Source organism: Staurois parvus, unplaced genomic scaffold, assembly GCF_062004578.1.
Source record: "Staurois parvus isolate SC_StPar_1 unplaced genomic scaffold, SC_StPar_1.0 ptg000183l, whole genome shotgun sequence".
In the NCBI taxonomy this organism is placed as follows: Eukaryota; Metazoa; Chordata; class Amphibia; order Anura; family Ranidae; genus Staurois; species Staurois parvus.
This window is the reverse complement of record NW_028317979.1, coordinates 9,051,165-9,072,524: the sequence shown is the minus strand read 5'-3', so window position 1 is coordinate 9,072,524 and position 21,360 is coordinate 9,051,165. Positions and strand designations below refer to the sequence as shown.

General features: G+C 45.2%; 1 protein-coding gene across 1 annotated transcript in view; it reads right to left on the bottom strand.

The window, feature by feature from the left end:
• The window catches only part of ABCA4 (ATP binding cassette subfamily A member 4), a 259,321-nt gene that overhangs the window by 191,256 nt on the left and 46,705 nt on the right, over positions 1-21,360 (bottom strand). Inside the window, exon 8 of the mRNA XM_089677323.1 lies at positions 16,187-16,384. Coding sequence (XP_089533449.1) covers positions 16,187-16,384 — 198 coding nt within the window. The remainder of the gene's footprint in view (positions 1-16,186; positions 16,385-21,360) is intronic.

The window sequence follows — 21,360 nt, the reverse complement described above, 5'->3', positions numbered from 1 at the left end:
ACAGCTGAGACCAGGGGCGGACTGACCATTCGGGCACTCGGGCACTGCCTGAGGGCCCAGGGTCAGTAAGGGGCCCCATGAGATGCTCCTGGTACCTTTCATACGCTTTTTTGGGTGTGGTTTGAATATGGATGAGGACACAGGGGCCTCATGATCCCCTATTGCCCGGGGGCCCCATGCGTTGTCAGTCCGCCCCTGGCTGAGACCAATAACGAGATCTGACTAACAGGTATGATGTGGACCCAGGAATGGATCCTTTTGCAACTCAAAGCTCTACAAAGTTTCTGAGCTACAGGAACCAGACCAGAATTTATTAGGATTATGAGAAAACAAGTCAACAGCACAGTGGCTAAATGGTTAGCACTTCTGCCTTGCAATACTAGGGTCGTTGGTTCAAATCCCAACTAGGGCACCGCCTGCCTGGAGTTTGCATGTTCTCCCTGTACCTGTGTGGGTTTCCTCCCACATTCCAAAGACATGCTGGTAGATTAATTGGATCCTGTCTAAATTGGCCCTAGTATGTGTATCTATGAGTGTAAGGTAGGGACCTCAGATTGTACGCCCCTTGAGGGTTAGGGACTGATGTGAATATACAATGTATGTATGTAAAGAGCTGCGTAAATTGATGGCGCTATATAAGTACCAGAGATAAATAAGTCAAATGCAGAAAAATAGTTTGTCTGGCATATTACATCAGTCAGTTTGAGATCAGTAAGGGATACATTTTGATGCAGTCAGATTAACTTGTTTGAAGGAATAAAAGCAAAGCAGCTCAATGCATTGCAAAAGACAGTAAAGTGTACATTGTATATAAGATCAAGTTCAAACCTTGCATTCCCCGCTGCTACAAAAATACTTCACAAGCTGACGCAAACACATATGCCCCTTGTGTGCTAGACATTCAATTGGCCAGAATGTGACTCTTATGACTAATAAATGAACAAAAAATAATTCTTCTTTTCTTTAATGTATTTCACTTTAAACCATTTTCCTGATACACATACCATGGCTGCAGTGAGCCTTTTTTCCTGGAACAAGAGCAGTGCAGAGGCCAGCTGTAATAACAGGAGAGTTCCAGACAGAGGCTCACTTTACCAGCTACAGCTGAGCAAACCAGATATGAAGCCTTCAGATCACATGGCTTGTTCTCCGCTCTGCAGGTACCAATGTGACTTGTTCTGTCTTGTGCCAAGAAAAACGTACTTCCCTTTTCCTATCAAAAGATTGCCTATAAACACTCGCTGTTTTCCCTCACTGGACACTTTGTATGGAACACAAACATATTTCATTTAGCTGGGAAATAAACGGTTTAAATATGTCACTGTTATAAACAGAAAATCCAGTTTTGGCTGTCCTCTTATCAAGTACAATTATTCAGTATTATGTAGAATAATTCAGCCAATTAGATGGTATTTCGAAGATAATTTTCCAAAAACATCCTCCACTGGACGGTTCTTCAGATAAACTTGTATGCTTTTATCCCATAAATATATGTATGTATGAGAATAGCAGTTGTATATAGAAAAATACTTTTAGCTTTCTTTCAAACAGGCAGCAGACTGTACAGCCCTCTGATCTGCAGTGGTTTACTTTTCAAACCTCAGTCAATAGCTAGTTTACATTTGTTCAGGGGACGATACTGCCACCTCTTGCGTGCCTGTTTTTCAATCCTCACAGGATTTTTTTTATATCCCAATGGGGATATTACATTGAATGACTGCGTGGCATCAATGATCAAGTTTGACAGGAGGTGCCGTTTGTCAAACTCAACATGCTGAGATAAAATTGCATTGCCTTGACTATTGTAACTCCCTCCTCACTGGCCTACCTCATCGCAGGCTATCTCCTCTTCAGTCTATCATGAATGCTGCTGCCAGACTCATCCACCTTACTAAACATTCTGTATCAGCCACCCCTCTCTGCCAATCCCTCCACTGGCTTCCCGTTGCCCAATGGATAAAATTCAAAACATTAACAATAACGTATAAAGACATTTATAACTCTGCCCCAAATTACATCACCAATCTTGTCTCCAAATATCACCCAAATCGTACTCTCTGCTCCTCGCACGACCTCCTGCTCTCTAGCTCCCTTGTCTCCTCCTCACATGCTCGTCTCCAGGACTTCTCTAGAGTTTCCCCCATCCTCTGGAACTCTCTATCCCAATTTATCAGGCTATCACCTACTCTGCCCACTTTTAGGTGATCTCTGAAAACCTATCTCTTCAGGGAAGCCTATCCTGCCCTCAGCTAATAATGGAATCTTCTACTCCTCCTACCAGTCCATCCCCCACAGTTACTACCTTTTGTACCACTAGCCCCTCCCTCCTAGATTGTAAGCTCCAAGGAGCAGGGCCCTCCTTTCTTTCTTGTATTGAACTGTATTTTTGCTGTATTGTCTCCCGTTATATTGTAAAGCACTGAGCAAACTGTTGGCACTATATAAATCCTAAATAATAATAATAATTGCCACGTCAGTGTGATCTCATCCCTCTGACTGACATTTAAATTTGGAGGTGGGGGATTGGGAGGTGGATAAAACATGGATCAACCACCTGTTTTTACCATCTTGCAGCCAGTATGAACTAAGCCCTAAAGTGGTTATAAACCTCAGGCATGGAATATGAATAAATCATATCCCTCTATAGCAGCGGTTCTCAACCTGGGGGTCGCGACCCCTTTGGGGGTCGAACGACACTTTCCCAGGGGTCGCCTAAGACCATCGGAAAACACATATTTCCGATGGCCTTAGGAACCGAGACACCGCTCCTTGATCCGTCTCCAGGTGTGGGCGGGATGACATGCCGTCCCTGTCATCTGGACACACCCCCGGGATCAATCCTTCCTCGTCGGTGATTGGCCGCCGGAACTGTAGCTCAAGAGAGGCACACAGGCGGCCAATCACCGGCGAGGAGGTGGAGCTTGGAAAGGAGGAGCCGAGCGGCACCGCGAAGCTCGAGCGAGTGAAGAGGAGGAGAGCGGCCGGAGAAGGAAGCCATCTGACCGGTAAGTGTTTGTACCATGGGAGAGGGAGGGAGCGAGCGAGCCCAGGCTGGAGCAGGGGTCAGCAAGGTAAGTATCATTGGTGTCAGTGGGAGGAATAGTGCCCCATCATTGGTGTCACTATTACCAATGATGGGGCACTATTCCTCCCCCCACTGACACCAATGATGGGGCACTATTCCTCCCACTGACACCAATGATGGGGCACTATTCCTCCCCCCACTGACACCAATGATGGGGCGCTATTCCTCCCACTGATACCAATGATGGGGCACTATTCCTCCCACTGACACCAATGATGGGGCACTATTCCTCCCACTGACACCAATGATGGGGCGCTATTCCTCCCACTGATACCAATGCTGGGGCACTATTCCTCCCACTGACACCAATGATGGGACGCTATTCCTCCCACTGACACCAATGTTGGGGCACTATTGCTCCCCCTGATACCAATGATGGGGCACTATTCCTCCCACTGATACCAATGATGGGGCACTATTCCTCCCACTGACACCAACGATGGGGCACTATTCCTCCCACTGACACCAACGATGGGGCACTATTCCTCCCACTGACACCAACGATGGGGCACTATTCCTCCCACTGACACCAACGATGGGGCACTATTCCTCCCACTGACACCAACGATGGGGCACTATTCCTCCCACTGACACCAACGATGGGGCACTATTCCTCCCACTGACACCAACGATGGGGCACTATACTTCCCTCTGATACCAACGATGGGGCACTATTCCTCCCACTGACGCCAACGTTGGGGCACTATTGCTCCCCCTGATGCCAACGATGGGGCACTATTCCTCCCACTGACACCAATGATGGGGGCACTATTCCTCCCACTGATACCAATGATGGGGGCACTATTCCTCCCACTGACACCAATGATGGGGCACTATTCCTCCCACTGATACCAATGATGGGGCACTATTCCTCCCACTGACACCAATGATGGGGCACTATTCACCCCACTGACACCAATGATGGGGCACTATTCCTACCGCTGACACCAATGATGGGGCACTATTCCTACCACTGATACCAATGATGGGGCACTATTCCTCCCATTAACATCAGTGATGGGGCACTATTCCTCCCACTGACACCAATGATGAGGCACTATTCCTCCCACTGACACCAATGACGTGGCACTATTCCTCCCACTGACACCAATGATGTGGCACTATTCCTCCCACTGACACCAGTGACGTGGCACTACTCCTCCCACTGCAAAATTACAGTTATGAAGTAGCAACGAAAATAATTTTATGGTTGGGGGTCACCACAACATGAGGAACTGTATTAAGGGGTCGCGGCATTAGAAAGGTTGAGAACCACTGCTCTATAGTGTGTACTTATCTCTATCCATTTAACTGTGGAGGGGATTTAGTAAAACTGGAGCACTCAGAATCTTTTTTGTTTGTTTTGTTTGGACTTTGAATGGATGTAGAGAAGAGAGGGCAACAGATACAACTTACTGTATGCAGGAAGATTTGTTTCATCTCTGTGTGTCACTTGAGGCCAGTCACTTTACTGGGTATATGTAAGGATTTACAACCATTTTATAGAGAATTCATTTTCTTCTCAAATTCTTAAAACTGAAAAGGTAGTCTTAATGTTAATAGTGCTTTATGTTTCAAAAGCTTGTTTCTATATTTAGTCTGGCCTTTTTATGTACATGAAGAAACTCATTTTGCTCATTACATATGTGGGCTGTGCTCCATGCTCAGTAAGCCCATTTTAACAGTCACGGACCGATCTGGTCTGCCTGTCCATTTTTCAGGCAGACTGGATTGGTCCATCCATAGCTCTCTATGGAACACCATCTGGCATCTGATTCTGTCCATCTGTTTGGCGGATCTGTTTCTATCCAACCTCCCAATAGAAAACAGTAGGCTGTGTCACATGCCTGATGAAGGGATCCTGTTCGTCTATGAAGCGTTGCACTTGGTCCTTTGTGATGTGATCTTTCTGCAATAAAAACTTCGGACGATATCTGAAGATCCATGGTGTGCTGGCAAATATGTGCTTTGTACTTTTGTCAGGTTGCTGTTGGAGTATGATTTTCTGGGCATGTGCTTTTACCTGCTAGTCACTCTGTAAGAAAGGCTACATATTTCTGAGTCTGGGGTGTGTTGCCGTGAGTTTTGCCTGTTATGTTATGTCATGGAAATTTTGTATTGTTGGTCGAACTTTAAATGTGTCATATATGAGTGTTATTCATATGTCTCTCGTGTGGCTTAATTAAAGCTCTGAAGGCTGCAATTGGGCCATGCGCATGTACAATGTATGTATTACAGTACTCAGCTCGGTAATGGATGAGATGGCGGATCTGCGCTTATAGACCGGTGTGTATACCACCACTGCATTCGATGCGAATGCCACTGGCAGTAGACCGCGGGCCTGTATCCACATATCAGCAGCATAGTACCACATGGACTTCATAACGCAAGGCGCCAAGCGGTACGAACTCCGCGTGTAGGCTTATGCATATCTTACAACCCATTACCGACCTGAACTGTATCTTGGATGGATGTGTTTTAATAAAGATCGTATCGGGCCCATCCAGGTACAGACTGATGTTCCTAGGGGATGCTTGTACAGAGAATGGACATACTGCTAGGAGCTGGGAAATATGACCTCAGAAGGCTCATGGGGGGGAAGGGGAGGAAGTCTGCTGACCTCAGAAGGCTCATGGGGGAGGACCAGTGATAGATAATAGGAAAGACTATGCTCCAATCGGAATGTACATCCTGTGTATAGGCACTCCCCATTGCATTGTTCGGTGGGAGGGGATTGACTTTATTCATGTGGGGGGCATGTGTGTATTTGTAATAAAACCGAGGGCCGAGTCTGAAGCCGGCCCTTATGTGAATTGCAACACTAGCCTTAGAGTGTCGTGTGATCATTCTAGGGTAACGGAGCTCCATCACCCACATTTCAACAGAAGCTAAAGTAGCTGGATGGGCAGGAATCGTGTAATTTAGCTGCAGTCGTGGTAAGCGAGATTCGCACAGCTTTATGGGGGATTTCTGCGCATCCAACTGCGAGTACTCACGGTAAGGAGAAATTCGTTAAAGCGAATTTCCAAGACAGTTTGGCGAGCCTGGTGGATACTAACGCGTATTCTGGGATAGCTAACCAAGCACGAGGGGGGAATGAGCCATCATGAACTAGCAAAAAGTATGCCGGCACATTTCAGGTCTCTCTGCCATTAAGAGGATCGCTTTTTGCGCGTTCGTGTGGCTGATTTCGCTCTCTGTTAGCTAACAAGAATTACCGCTTAGCAAGGACCTTTGTCCTAAAATCTTGATCTGTGGGTGAAAGACAAGGGTTTTCTCTGCGGAGAGCAGCAGAGGGGTGGGTTTGGTTGGTTGGATTTGGTCAAGTTTAAAAATCTTCCAACCAAAAATTAAACGGGTATATGTTTTAGTGGGTAAAAGTTGTTGCATAGTGTTAGGTAAGTATTTGTGGGTTGTAGGTACTGTGGTGATTGCTTTACCCCCCTCCACGTGAGGTAATTATTACAGTGCTGAAAGGCTTAGGTTAATTGTTAACTGTTGTAAGATCTTTGTGTGTATGTAGTCTGCAATGTTTTGTGGTACTACTGCTCCCAGCAAGCATGCAGCAGGGGGTCCTTTCTGTTACATGTGCATGTTAGTGTGATATGTTGGTGTTTTATGTCTGTTCTGTGATTATACCAAATTGTTTTGTATGTGTGCTGTATATTGTTGTGTAATTATCCAGTGTATGTTCTGTCCTAAAGTCTGTTTTATGTAAGAGGTTAGAGGCAATTTTGAGGCTAGTGTCTACCATGTGCTCCTCTGTGGGGGGCCATTCTGGTGTCTACCATGTGCTTCCCTGTGGGGGGCAATTTTCTTGACTAACCACATGTGCTGCTTTGTTTGGCAACCAGTTGTGAATGCCATGTGGCTTCTCCACCATTCCTTTTTCCAAGTTTCGCTTTGAGTTTCAATGATCTCTATGCAATGTGCATGAAGTTTCCTATATGCATTTGACCCATTTTGTGTTTTTAATCCAAATTTTTACAGTTTAAGTTGTTTGCTTTTAGCTTTAAATTTGCGTATTGCCAGCCAATTTAAAGTATGTTAAGCGAGTTTCTCCCTCACGTGTTCCACATTTAGTGAGCGCGGTGAAGTCTGGGTTTTTGCACATAGATTTCTTGTATAGTGAATATGTTTTTCTTGTGTTTTTCCTGTTAAAAGTAGTTCCTTATTGTAAAGTGGGTTTGTTTTAAGCTGCTGCGTCACGTGTTTCACGTCCAGCAGACTTTTTGTGTAAACGGTTTTAGGTGGTTGCAGCGAAGATTGCGTGTGTAACGTGGATCGTTTAGCGGTGCTGGTATGAGTGATTTTTGCGTCAGCAACAAGGTTACTTTTGGCGCAGTTTTTCGGTTTACCTCGGTGTAATTGTTTCTTTGTGAAACGTCCCGTGTTTTTCATAAGGATCCACTTTGTCCTTTTTAACGGTTTTTCAGGTTGAAAAGGAGTTTTTCTGTGTGTATTAGGAAAGATTTTTCTTTACACAAATTTCCTAAAGGTCAGTTAGCAGGTTTCCGGCCAACCAGTGACCCCTAAGTAACATCCAAGAACCCCTCTTTTTGTTTTGACTTGTGTTAGCTACTGTGTGCAGGGAGAGAAAAGCCACTTTCATCATTGTGCGGTGTGGTCTGCCAAACACAGTGGGTGATGAGAACCACATAAATTACGCTGTGCGAGTGGGCGGTCCAGGGAAGTGTAACGCTTAGCCTGGTTACCACAAACACTTCGGGTGGTCAGGATCACATAAATTGCGCTGTGGGAGTGGGAGGTGTGCTCTCAGTCTGACCGCCACTTGATGCGCTTCGGGTGATCGATAAGAATCACATACATTACGCTGTGCTGGGAAAGTGGTGGAATCAGGCCTCTCGGTAGGATCCCACCGAGTGCTCCAGGGGGTAAACAGGTACCCGGACGCGGGATATATACCAGTGACTAGTCACGATGGGCAGTAGTCAGTCCATGAAGAGAGAGGGGGAACCAGCCCTCTTCAGGGTAAGGACAGCTGCACAACTGATGAAGGTGAGTTTGGGGGGGAAGTCTACAGAACCCCTCAAAAGGTGGAATAAATGGTCAAAGGGTACCAGATGGGAAATTCCCCGGGAAGGTACATTTAACGCATGGAGGTGGGAAAAATTCATCTCTGAATTTGGACCACGGATGCAGGCGTCAGAACTAGAGATCGCACAGCTATGGCTTCACAGGTCAATCCAATTAGGGAAGCAGGGCATACATAAACTGGTGTCTGTCCGGAAGAACCAGGTGATGTATACCTGGCCTCCAGAGGGAATAAAACAGGAGGATCCGGTGTCAGAGGTGGAGGAAGCTCTTTCAGGGCTGACTCTACTAAGGCAGGCAGGATCAGGGTCTGCTGGGGTTTCCGAACAACCAACAGTGGCTGAGATAAGTATAACTGCACCTGTCTCTTCTGTTAGTGACGTCACTCTTGACGTACCTTTCGTGTCTTCTGTCTCTATGCCTCAGCCTCTACCTCTACCTCTCCCTTCTCCCTGCTTCACCCCAGCTCCTTCTGTTTCCAACTATGAAGCCTACTCAACAACCGATTTGCAGACTATCTGTGAATCAAGGGGAATAGACACCCGGTTAAGAAACAGGGCGGATTGCATCAAAGCGCTACGAACCACTGATCAGACCCCTGCCCCCCAGCTATACCCTGATCTGAGGGACCTCAAACCTGAAGGTTCAGTATGCGAGGTGGATAATCTAAGCCCACCGATGAAGCTGGGCCAGCCCTTGCACTCTTCCCGGACTGAGGCCTATCCAGTCAGGGTGCAGCATTTTGAAGGTCCTCCCAATGCACAGGGGGGAACGGACTTTAGGGGAACGGGTAGTTTGGCATGTCCCCTTCACCCCGGCAGAGATCCGCACTATTCTGGCTGAGCTCCCGGACTATCGAGTCAATTCGAGAGGATTTGCTCGAATGTTTGGACAAAACCAGTTCAGCTATGGTATGAGCAGGTCAGATTGTGCGCAGATCCTGCGGGCAAAGGTGGGCATGGAAGTGGCCAGTACAGTGATTGCAGGGTGCTCTATAACCACTCATGAGGAGATGACTTCAGGGGGCAAAGAGTTCTGTACACAGCTAAAGGCAAAGCTTCCAGAAATGTATGGTGCTACCTCTACTACGGACATGATGAAGCTCACCCAGGGTCCTAATGAGGAAAGCGCCTGCTTCTGGCGCCGTCTCAAGCAGACGGCACTGGATGCGGATCTGGAAGTTGGACCTGATGCTTCAACTGAAGGGGTAAAGGTGACCGCGACGCACATTCTGTTGTGGGCCAAATTTTTGGAAGGCATCAATATTAAAATTCGGGAAAGGCTGGTTCTGGCCCGACCCAAATATAATGAGATGTCTATCCCTGCTATCCTTTCCACTCTTGCGGCAATAGAGAGGGAAATGGATAGAAGAAAACAGGACAAGGCCAAAGTTCTTATGTCCCAGACCCCACACGAAAAACCAAGGGATCTGGGTCACAGGAAGGATAGGCCCCCACCCAGGTGCTTCCAGTGCCACCAAACGGGGCACATGAGGAGGAGCTGTCCCCAATTACCTAAAGGTCGGTGGCAGTTCATTCCTGATGAGTCCTCCGCCCTTGTGACCACCATGGTAAGTAACTCCTATGAATCCTCATAGGAAGTTGGCAAATCGGTGTCGGCCCAGGTCCATCTTTTTCTAGAGGAATTAAAATATCCCCTCCCTTGCCTCACCGACACCAGTGCAGCAAGAACGGTCTTGCAAAAACAGGACATCCAAGGCAAGGTACCCCTCTCAGGGGAAAGCCCTCCTAACCCCTACTAACCTCACTATCAAACGATGCACTATTCTTAACCCAGCTTCTCTTCTTCCTGTGTCGGAAGATGAGAAGGGGGGGGGAGGACAGCAATGACAGTGCTGAATTTTGCAACACGACTAACAATACTAACACCTCTTCTGCTAACATGTCTTCTTTGTCCACTACTAACCTCTCTTCCAAAGGACACAACTGCATTTCTTTGGTGGAACTGGAGTCAGCGACGACACACCCCATATCACCCCGAGAGTAGCGGTAAGGTTGAACGTCTTAACGGAATCCTTAAAAACAGGATCTCCAACATCATGGCCGATATCCAAAAACCTTGGCCTGAGTGTCTCCCCATTGCCCTCTATTCCATCCGGAATGCCCCTCGGCAACCACATGGGCTGTCACCCTACGAGGGGTTGTTTGGGGGACCTCCCAAAACAGGGTTGTACTTTCCTCAACAGTTGTCGTCTTTGCATTCACAGCTTACAGGTTATGTGCAATCTCTGCAACGGGAGCTGCAGAAGATACACCATCGGGTTCGCGAATCGCTCCCCGATCCAAATGCAATAACAGGTGTTCTTTCTATTGAGCCAGGTGATTGGGTCGTCCTAAAGAAACATCAAAGAACCGGACTCGAGCCACGGTTCACAGGACCATACCAAGTCCAGCTGACGACACCTACCTCACTCAAGCTCGAGGGGCGAGACAACTGGGTGCACGCAAGCCACTGCAAAAAGCTTTTCAGCTACACCAGAGAATGAGGGGTGTCATTTTCCTTTTTCTTTTTGTTTGTATGTCTTACATGTGTGAACGGAGGAAAAGACGGCAGATACCCCAACCTTTTATTTAAAATGCATCTGCGTTTAGCCAGAACCGCCAACAAAACCAACTGTTGGGTATGCTCTAAGCCCCCACCCAGTCATCACATGTCCGCAATGGCCGCTGTTCATGCCCTATATGACATCCGCGTCGGCATGAAAAAGCAGGGGACCCCTGGTCAGCCCCCACATAGACATTTGTCGGTAGAACTTAATGACACATTTTTAGCAGGTAACATCAGTTTTAGCACCAATATTAGCTCTAGCTCCTGTAGGGCCCTCACCAGTCCATTATGGGTAACTGGACAGCTAGGCAGCCCTCAGGTGTGCTTTAACATCAGCTTTGGCACAGGTAACAAGTTTGTTGGGGCTACCACCTGTGAGGGAGGTATAACTGTCAATCTGACTAACCAGACTTCCCTTCTGAGTAACCACACTGACCGACCAGACCACGTGTGTTGGAAGGACGGATGTGATGTGCAGACTGAGGGAGCAATCCCCCAGTCTGTGCAACTGTTGCTCAATGCCAGAGGCCGAACGAGGAACTCCTCCTGCTCTGCTCTGACAGGTCCATACTATTTTCTGTGTGGTTCGGCAGCCTATAGAACATTTCCCCAGAACGCGAAAGGTTCGTGTGCCCTCATAAAGCTAGTCCCCGCATCCTATGTAGTGATGGATCATGAAGAGTTGATGGTCCACAAGAAGGTAAGGATGGCAGGGAGAGTTCGCAGGGAGCTGTTCTCTGAGGGCGACCAGGCATGGGCTTGGTTCCCCTCATGGACAGGATGGGGAATAGAACTTATGAAGCGCCTGAACAATTTTTCTGTCATCGTGGATAGTATGTTTAACGAGACTGTAGAGGCTGTCAGAGAAATTGCCCAAGAACAACGGCAGATGGGAATTTTAGTGCTTCAGGAGAAGATGGCCCTTGATTACCTTTTAGCCGCCAAAGGGGGGTTCTGTGAGTTCATCGGAGAGGATTGTTGTACTTGGATAGAAGACACCGATGACAAGGTCCAGGCCCATATGGACAAAGTTAGTGAACTACAGGGAAAAGCTAGAGCTATAGCTAGTGAGGGTTGGAATCCGTTCAAGGGTTTGGGAGGATTGGGAGATTTCCTGTTCTCCATCGGATCTTGGTTGAAGGAAGTGGGAGTGTATATCCTGATGCTTCTCTTTTTCATCTGCCTCTTATATGCCGCGGTGAGATGTTCCTGTTGCCTCATCGACCGTGTAAGCCAAGCTCGGGCAGACGACCACATCTCCATGCCCGCTCCTGGGATCCCACTCCAACCACTGATCGGAGGAAGACCTCACCAACCAACCACCTTCTCTACAGATTACGTCCTGGCTTCCCTCTAATTTATCTCCCTGAAGACCACATTCTCCAAGACCTCCAAGCAAGCTTCAAGCCTCATCATGGTTTGTGTCTGCGATTTGGAAAACTGTCTGGGTCGAGACCAGCCTTGTGTGGCCCCGTCTGCAGGGGCAATTTGAGAATCTGCTGCTGGATCTCCCCAGACCACCGTGGGATCACAAGCCTTTGTCGGCGATCGCCGCGCCGCTGGGCTCGGCGCAGGTGCAGTACACCTCCCTGTACGCGAGCGCCGGGACTTGGCCGACCGCGGCAATCAGGTTCGCGCATGCGCAGTAGTGACTACGGGCGCGCGCCTGGCACCAATGACAGCGCAGGGCGGGATATTTAAACGGCCCTGAGCTGTCATTCAGTGCCTTTTGGTCTCTTGTATCCTGTGAACCTGTTTAAAGTAAGTTATTGACCCGGATTGTGCCCTGGCCTTGCTGTTTTCTCCTGTTCTTGACCCTTGCTTGCCTGACCTCTCTCCTGAATGCCCCCTATTGGATCTGACCTGCTGTTGATGACCTGGCGTGTGACCCGACTATTCTTTGCCCACTGCTCTGTACCGCACCGTCCCCATAGTTACCGACCCGGCTTGTATGACCCTGCACCTGCTCAGCCATCCATCCATCCATCCATCCCTCTCAACGGGGTCTCCAGACCTCCTCATACCTGGCTCTCTCCCGTGGGAGCCCCTGGTGAATACCCCTACCACTGACGGGTGTCCTCAGTAGTCACGACCTGGTCCTGGGGTACTCCAAGTCCATCCCCACCATCAGGGGCCCTGGTGAACAAGTACTCTGGGGCTTAGACTCCGTGCGCTGGGAACATCCGATCAGTGGAGTGCTAGTGGTACCGCCGGGCGGTCCCTTACAGCCTTATTCATACCACAAGTCTGTTTGTGGTTTTTGCAAGAGCCTTCCTGTAGTGAAGGTTCCAACGCTCTTGAGGATCATCGCTTCAATCAAGCCTGTTTGCGTCGCGTTTGCGTTGGGTCTTGTTGTTTCAGGTACCCCGTGGAGCTTTATTCTCAGGGACAACTACAGGAACTCTGGTCTAAGACCAACTCTTTGAGGTTCTGAGACTACACCCATCAAGCTGAAGAAGATTAAGAAGGGACACGAGGAGAATATGATAAAACAGGAGGGAATGTCATGGAAATTTTGTATTGTTGGTCGAACTTTAAATGTGTCATATATGAGTGTTATTCATATGTCTCTCGTGTGGCTTAATTAAAGCTCTGAAGGCTGCAATTGGGCCATGCGCATGTACAATGTATGTATTACAGTACTCAGCTCGGTAATGGATGAGATGGCGGATCTGCGCTTATAGACCGGCGTGTATACCACCACTGCATTCGATGCGAATGCCGCTGGCAGTAGACCGCGGGCCTGTATCCACATATCAGCAGCATAGTACCACATGGACTTCATAACGCAAGGCGCCAAGCGGTACGAACTCCGCGTGTAGGCTTATGCATATCTTACAACCCATTACCGACCTGAACTGTATCTTGGATGGATGTGTTTTAATAAAGATCGTATCGGGCCCATCCAGGTACAGACTGATGTTCCTAGGGGATGCTTGTACAGAGAATGGACATACTGCTAGGAGCTGGGAAATATGACCTCAGAAGGCTCATGGGGGGGAAGGGGAGGAAGTCTGCTGACCTCAGAAGGCTCATGGGGGAGGACCAGTGATAGATAATAGGAAAGACTATGCTCCAATCGGAATGTATATCCTGTGTATAGGCACTCCTCATTGCATTGTTCGGTGGGAGGGGATTGACTTTATTCATGTGGGGGGCATGTGTGTATTTGTAATAAAACCGAGGGCTGAGTCTGAAGCCGGCCCTTATGTGAATTGCAACACTAGCCTTAGAGTGTCGTGTGATCATTCTAGGGTAACGGAGCTCCATCACCCACATTTCAACAGAAGCTAAAGTGGCTGGATGGGCAGGAATCGTGTAATTTAGCTGCAGTCGTGGTAAGCGAGATTCGCACAGCTTTATGGGGGATTTCTGCGCATCCAACTGCGAGTACTCACGGTAAGGAGAAATTCGTTAAAGCGAATTTCCAAGACAGTTAGATATCCTACCTCTGGTGAATTTTTCTCATAAGGATTGAATCAGCCTATGTCAACTAGCCAAGCCTTGTTTTAGAAGGGTCCTTTCTGCATCCGCACTCTGGGGAGAGGTAATTTATCTTTCTTCTTTTATGGAACCGTCCCTCTTTGGGAAAAGGTGTTTTATAGATCTTCCACTGCTGGGGAAAGGGTAATTATATACCTAGTTTAGGGCTGGATTCCAGGCCAAAAAGATGTTGCCCTCCTGAATGCAGGTTGTGTGTCTGGATGTCCTGCTGGCCTAACCCGAACCATGATAGAGTCATCCCTGAAACAGAGAAACACTAGAACCTCCAATTATGTTGGGACAATGTGCTTCAGAAGAGGTTCTGTGTGATGCTCCTGGATCCCACCCGGCTGTTGGTGCCATCATCAAGTTTTGGGTATTCTCCTGTACTACTTCCTATCAAATTAATGATTACATAAATAAACTCCATTCAGGTCTGGACGTGCACTCCTTCGTGTACAGAAAGTTTAAGTGTGATGTATAGAAGTCCAGCTTCTATGAATGGAGGAGGGAGGCAGAAAGGTGGGCATAGTCAGCTCTCCTAATGAGTGCATGTGACTCTACTAACCCCTGTGTCACCTGAAGATTATGATGGCGGAAAGTTAGGGGGAATGGAGGATGGATGATTTAAACTAAAACCTCAGCCAGCAGCACAAAGGACATGTACTGTAGCATGGATTCTTTTTTATTTATTTATTTATTTTTGACTAAACATAGGCTTTAAACTTACTGATGTTACATGCAGTAGAAGGTAACATTCCAAAAATGTTTCCAGGACACATAGGTTCAGTTTTCCATGGTGACAGACATTAACTTTTGGTGTGCTGGGCATTTTCTGAATTTCGTTTCACATAAGTTTTATTGATTTTTTGATAATTTTGATAAAGACAAAATATAGCACACAAGTTGTGTAAGGCATATAGCATATAAAATATCAGCTGTGTTGTGCAGAAATAAATAAGGCAAGTGGTTGCATTAAACTTTGCATGATAGAGATTAAAAATGACCATAGATGGCTAGAAAATTGGCCAGTGCAGCAGGGACTGGCCAAATTTTAGTATGTATGTATGGGCAACCCTGTTCGACAGAAGCCGATCTTTATAAGTTGATTGCCAATCAGTTGCAGCCAGTGATCAATGTATTCTGACAGCAGAGGAGTCTGGCTGTCAAAATACAATGAACCAGCGGGGAAGGTTCCTCTATCACTTTGCTTCTGTGGATGGAGGAATCTGTTTAAGCAACTTAAGGCCAGAAAATAAAACACCAAAACCAAAAGTTATAGTTATACATGACTGAGTTGGGAAAAGGGGAGAGATAAAAAGGGAAGAAAAAAGTAAAGGGGGGGGTGGGAGAGTGTAGCTGTAAATTGGGCTATGTCAGGTAGCCTATATTGAAAATGTTCTCTCTGTGAAGTTGCCTGAGATATGGGGTGTTGTGGAATGCTCCAGCAATATATAAACAGATTTAGAAAAAAGGAGAGGAGAACGCAAATGGGCAGAGGAGAAGAAGTGGCACCGGCCAAAGTACAAGTAGTAAAGAGTAGGGTACAGTGGGAGGGAGAAGAAGCGGTGAAGAGGAGGGGTAAGGAAAAGGGTGTCAGGGACCAGGCTGAAGGTTCCCATCTCACAGGACTTTAGTATCAAAGCAAAAGTAAACAGTGATCAAGGTTCAAGTCACAAATGTACTGCAATTCAAGCTGATCACAGTGCCAATGTAGACCATGCACCTATTCTAAAGTGGACAGAAGTAAAGATGCAGGGAAAATTGATGCATGCAGGAATAAAAACCTAACAGAGCTCTAATAATTCTCCACCCATAGCAAAGCTTAAAAAAATTGTCTGGGATTCTCTTTTACTACTCAAGCTATTTAAATATAGCTCTGAAACCACAAGTAGAGCATCAAAGACATAGCCTAAACCCCTTATCCAATACTCCAGGTTAAGTATGAAATGTAATATGCACCAAATATTTCTAAAAAGTCAGTAGATAACTTACAATCTCAAAGAGTTTGAAAAAGTCAATGCTGGCATACAGGACATCCTCTATCCTCTGTAACCTCTGCTGAGACAAGACACACATGGCATTGCGGATTGTGTGCATTCCTCTGCGGCTGGTGAAGATAATGAACCGTTCCAAGAGGGTCTGGCTGCAAGCTATGTCTTTCAGTGCCAGATCAGGTATTCCGGAGGCAAACTGCAATGGGAAAAACACAAAGCAAACATCCGTCATCCGTAAAGATACTTGCTATAGAACATCATCTTGAAGAATTGTTTTATACTCTTATAAACAAAAACCAGAATGGACCAATTTAGGACTATGACTTGATAGCTGGTCAATATGAGGATTAAAAGTTCAACTAAATCGTTGTGATTTATGACTGTAAGGGAGTAGTGCTGCCTCAAAAACACTCTAATGGAAGCATGTAGAAGAGCCAGACTGCTGCTCTCACGCCTAAGTGGCCTGGCTCATCAGCAGTTTCGACAACCTTCTCCAATTTCTGCTCTGATCAACAGTGATGTTTGGAAACTCTTGAAGTAGCACTTAATTTAAAAAGTAAAAAAATATATATAATTTATTACTGTATACGCAGCATTATTGTATTACATTAACAAATCACACGGGCTCAGTTGGGCTTTATTGTAAAGTAAAATGGTCCAAAGGGTGGGTGTTAATTGGTTTCAACTTGTTGAAAACTATTCATAGTGCCGTTCTTAAATAATATCTCTAGCTGGATTTCTGCATAGCCAACACAGATTGCACAGCAGGGTGGCAGGAGACAGCACAAGGTCAACTATATATTATATTGCTGACTGTCCGTAACACATTCCTGTATATAATATGTTTATATGATGTGCTGCAGATTGCCATCCTGCCTGCCTGTGCAATACAGCTATTCCTTGTTTTGACTGCTGGTGCAGATACTGCTGGCCAGGAATCCTAATCCAGGATTCAGCTTCCCTTCACAGATTCAAACAGGAAAGCCTTTACTTTGAGTCCACCCAAGGTTCTCATTGTTAACTGAAGCCCTGATGAAGGGGAGTTCCTTTGACCCCGAAACTCGTTGGCTGTCTTTTAACACAATATCAGTAAATTAATTTGCACTCTTATCTTTTGGTCTGGAGCTCCTTGCCCGTTTTTTCTGGTGACCTGCTGGGGTACCCACTGAAGGGTAGCCTTGTCTGTGAGCTGCCTAACCTGAGCCAGTGGGCTCTTCAAATTATTTCTCCCCTTTTACTACCTTGTTTAAACTCATTAAACTTGAATGCACTTTTTTTAAATTGGAGTCTTGCTTTTTTCACTTCCCAGTCCCAGCACACTTTTTATTAGTAGACTGGGAAAGCTAGAACCTCTGTTAGATTTTTGTTGTTGTCTATATCCCTAATGGAGATTTCCTCTTAAATCCTGCTACAGTAACAACATTGTCACCATGAAAGTAAGCAAAACATCTCCAATGGGACACAAATAGCAAACAAATGGACAGGGGTTCTGAATGTTCCCTACTCTACCCCTCCAAGAGGTTTTGTTTAGCAAATTCAAAGTGTAGAGAACAGAAAAATAAATAAGGACATTTAACTGGAATCTGAGCATAGGAAACACAGATACTGAAGGTAAAAAATGATATTGCCTAGTCTGGATATAATAAATTTTTGCAGTCAGCAGCTCTGTGGACTTTTGAGTAGACTAGTTGCATTGTGTTTATGCTCACAATACTACCATGGAATTTTTTTGTTCAACCTGCAGGCTGAATGAAGGATATCTAACAGGTGTCTAACAGTGCTGATGGACAAATTCCCCAGCTGGCTATTGTACACCTGAACAGTGGCTGCATCTGACTGGATGCAGTCACTGATTGGCTGACAATGTTCCACTAGGCTCATTTAACAACTGTCTACTGAACAATCAAATTTTGTAGAGCCAATTAGGCTAATTGAGCAGGAGTATTATAATAATGTAATCAATGAATGCTACTTAAAAAACATATCATTTTGTCGCTTTGAGTGTTAATATTAGTTTAGCTAGAACAATGATTAAATGGTGGTTATCCCTTAAAAGCTACATATAAAGAAAGTCTAAAATGTCTTTCTAAAATATTCCAGTAATTTAATATTATTGGAAGATGAACACACATGGATACTCAGCAAAGCTTTGAAAGAAAATGATTATGGATTGCTACATATACTTATCTAGATAGAACCATACTCATTTACTACTCCAATTACCCAGGTGACCCTGGTGACCCTACCTTCCTGTCTTGTGAGAGCTGTTCCAATTTTTTTTAGGCTTTGGATGGTCATGGGTTTATGAATGTTCAGAGCATTTATATACTGTATGCGGCATGAGAAGTGATATGGCAAAATAAAGGGCATGGATAGAGACATAATGTACATTTAACAAGCAAATATAGGCCCAATTGAAATTCCAGACTTCCTACATTTGTGTGTCTGTATGAAGAAAAACCTGGAATACTTAATGTGTTACGAAATGAACACCTGATCTTAGGATTTCAATCAATGAGTGTATTATCAGTATGTAATGATTAGTCTGGCAAACAAAGTAATAGACCTTATACATACAGTAGACATATTTATCAGCTGAGAACAGAATGGAATGTCTTTTTTTACAAATCAATATGGGAAATGAGGAATTATCAGAGTGGAACTAATGTCAGGCTGGATGTATTTAGTTACCTATTGCTGGTTTTGGGTTTAAATGTATGCTTCACCGAGACAGATGGCTTAAGCGATAGGGTGGAAGAATAATACAAGCATTCAGCACATGTTCAGAAACATGGAGACATATGCTTATTACTCCACTTCTGTGTTCGAAATGTCATTCTATAAAATATATATATCTTTACCTACAGGAACACTGTAGAAGTATGTTATGCTATCTTAAACACAGTTTGAAACCAACTGATGTTATTTAAAATGACATCACAAAGACAATTTCCAAAAACCCAAAGTAACCAATCAGAAATCAGCTTTTAATAATATGTCTACATTAAACTGAACATTGACATGAAGTTGATTCATGTGAGTTACGTTCATATTTTTCTCCTCTTCCAAGAGAGATAAAATGGTGCTGAATTGACACCAGCACTGCTTTTTATCTTAATCCTAGATTTGTTTTATTGTCTAATATTCCTTCTATTATTGCCTGTACACAAACCCTGATGAAGGGGGAGCTGTGAGTCCCTGAAATGTGTTGGATGTACCTTCAAAATTTTTTTATCAAGACTAATACATTTATGCTTCTTTACGCTTGTGGTTGGTGGGAAGGGGGTTTACTAAGCACCCAGTTGGGGTTGTAGACATGTCTCGGGCATGGTGCTATGATACCTGGCTGTGGCAAAAATTCTACCCCCTTTTGCATATAGCAGGTAGTACTGCCACCATACGCTACCCATTCAAGTGACTGTGAACCGCCCTGCAACCTTGTGCAATGCATGCAGTTGCGGCACAGTGGTGCACACTTCACAAGGTTAAAACAGGTGGTCACCACTTGTCAAATGCTTCTGAAAACATACCCTACATAACTAGAATGTGAAGAAATGTCACCAGCACAACAAGGATTCCTCAAATGGGTCCAAAGTTTTATTTCATGGTCACATGGTACATATAAAGTCAACGTTTTGGAGCCACATAGCGCCACTTTGTCACTTGCTGACGAAGGGGCCCTGTCAGGCTCCAAATTGTTGCCTTTGTATGTACTATGTGACCACAAAATTAAGCATTGGATCCGTTTGAGGAATCCTTGGTGTGCTGGTGACATTTCTTTGTATTGAGCATCTATGGTTCCCGGCCTGTGATCACTGCAGCACCCATCAATACTTAACAGCCATCTTCAGGAATGTGTGCATTGGGAATATTGTGATTGGCCTTCGAACATAACTAGGAATCTCTGTATTAAGAAAAAAATCTATCCTGGGGATAATGTTCTTAAGGCGGTCCTTTATGCTGCTTAGGAGGATAGATTATACAGATTTTTTATTATTGATATTACATAACTTCTACGCAGAAGGCCATTGAGGGGACTGCTATTTCATGTTCTTTAAATGTCATACTATCTAAGCCTCTGAATAAAAAGCAAATGTTCTTGCAACATTTCAACTGACCTGTTAATGATTTTGAAATTTAAGGGAGCTAATTTTATCTGCCTTTGGATTATTAGTGATGTTCTGTACTCATTGTAAAACCAGTGAGATCATTTCATTAGGCACCTCACACATACCGATTTTGTAAAAATGACTTGTCAAACTAGATATCAGGGGAAATAAAAAACATGTGTCAACCTCTTCACCACCCTGACACTGACTCAGTACTAAAGAGGTTTAATGTTTGCAGCAACGTCGGTTTGTAATTAGGCCAGATCAATAGTTGCATCTCCCACGCACCAGAAAGAAAGTGCATTCCTTCATTTCTTTCTGGCCTTTCCCAGAAATGCATTGGCCATAAATACACAATGGTGTATTGACAGCGCAGGCTGAGTCAGTGTGAATCTGGCAATTCTGAGTCTTTCCTGAATTATCTGTAGCTAGTGTTCATGAGATTAGTCAGCAGTTAGAGACTGTCAGTATCAAATTCCCTTATGTTGGCGTGGCACGAGCTACTTAAAAGTTGCAAGCTGGCTACTAGAATGATGACCTGTTGATCTGTACTTGACCACAAATGGATTACTTCACAAGGGGAGAGTTTAAGCGCAAAGACGTGAGATGACTCATATAATTTGGCTGATAATACAAACAAAAGCAGTGGCTGATTAGTTGAGGTCACTGAGGGACAATACCTAATCACATGGCTGAGAATGACACTTGAAACCGTGGGCATTTTTAGAGAAACAAGAGTTCACAAGACCCCCACTTTGCCTGTTTATTGTGTATTTATCACCAATTTACAAAAGTCCTTTATGCAGTCCTGCAATTCCTTTTTTCATTATTGACCTCACCAACTGCCTCCACTAGGAACCTTTGGGATCCCTTAAGCTTTGAGATTCTACAGGGGTAGTTATTGAAATAAGCAACCTTGTGAAGTATTTAAGGAGGAGCGAACATATTTATTGACAGTGACTGGCCTTTTTAGGGTAATATAGTCCCCCGAATAAACTCGGGCAGTTGTGACTATATGCAGGCAACAATTGTGATAATACATGGGTAACAAATGAGCAATCGT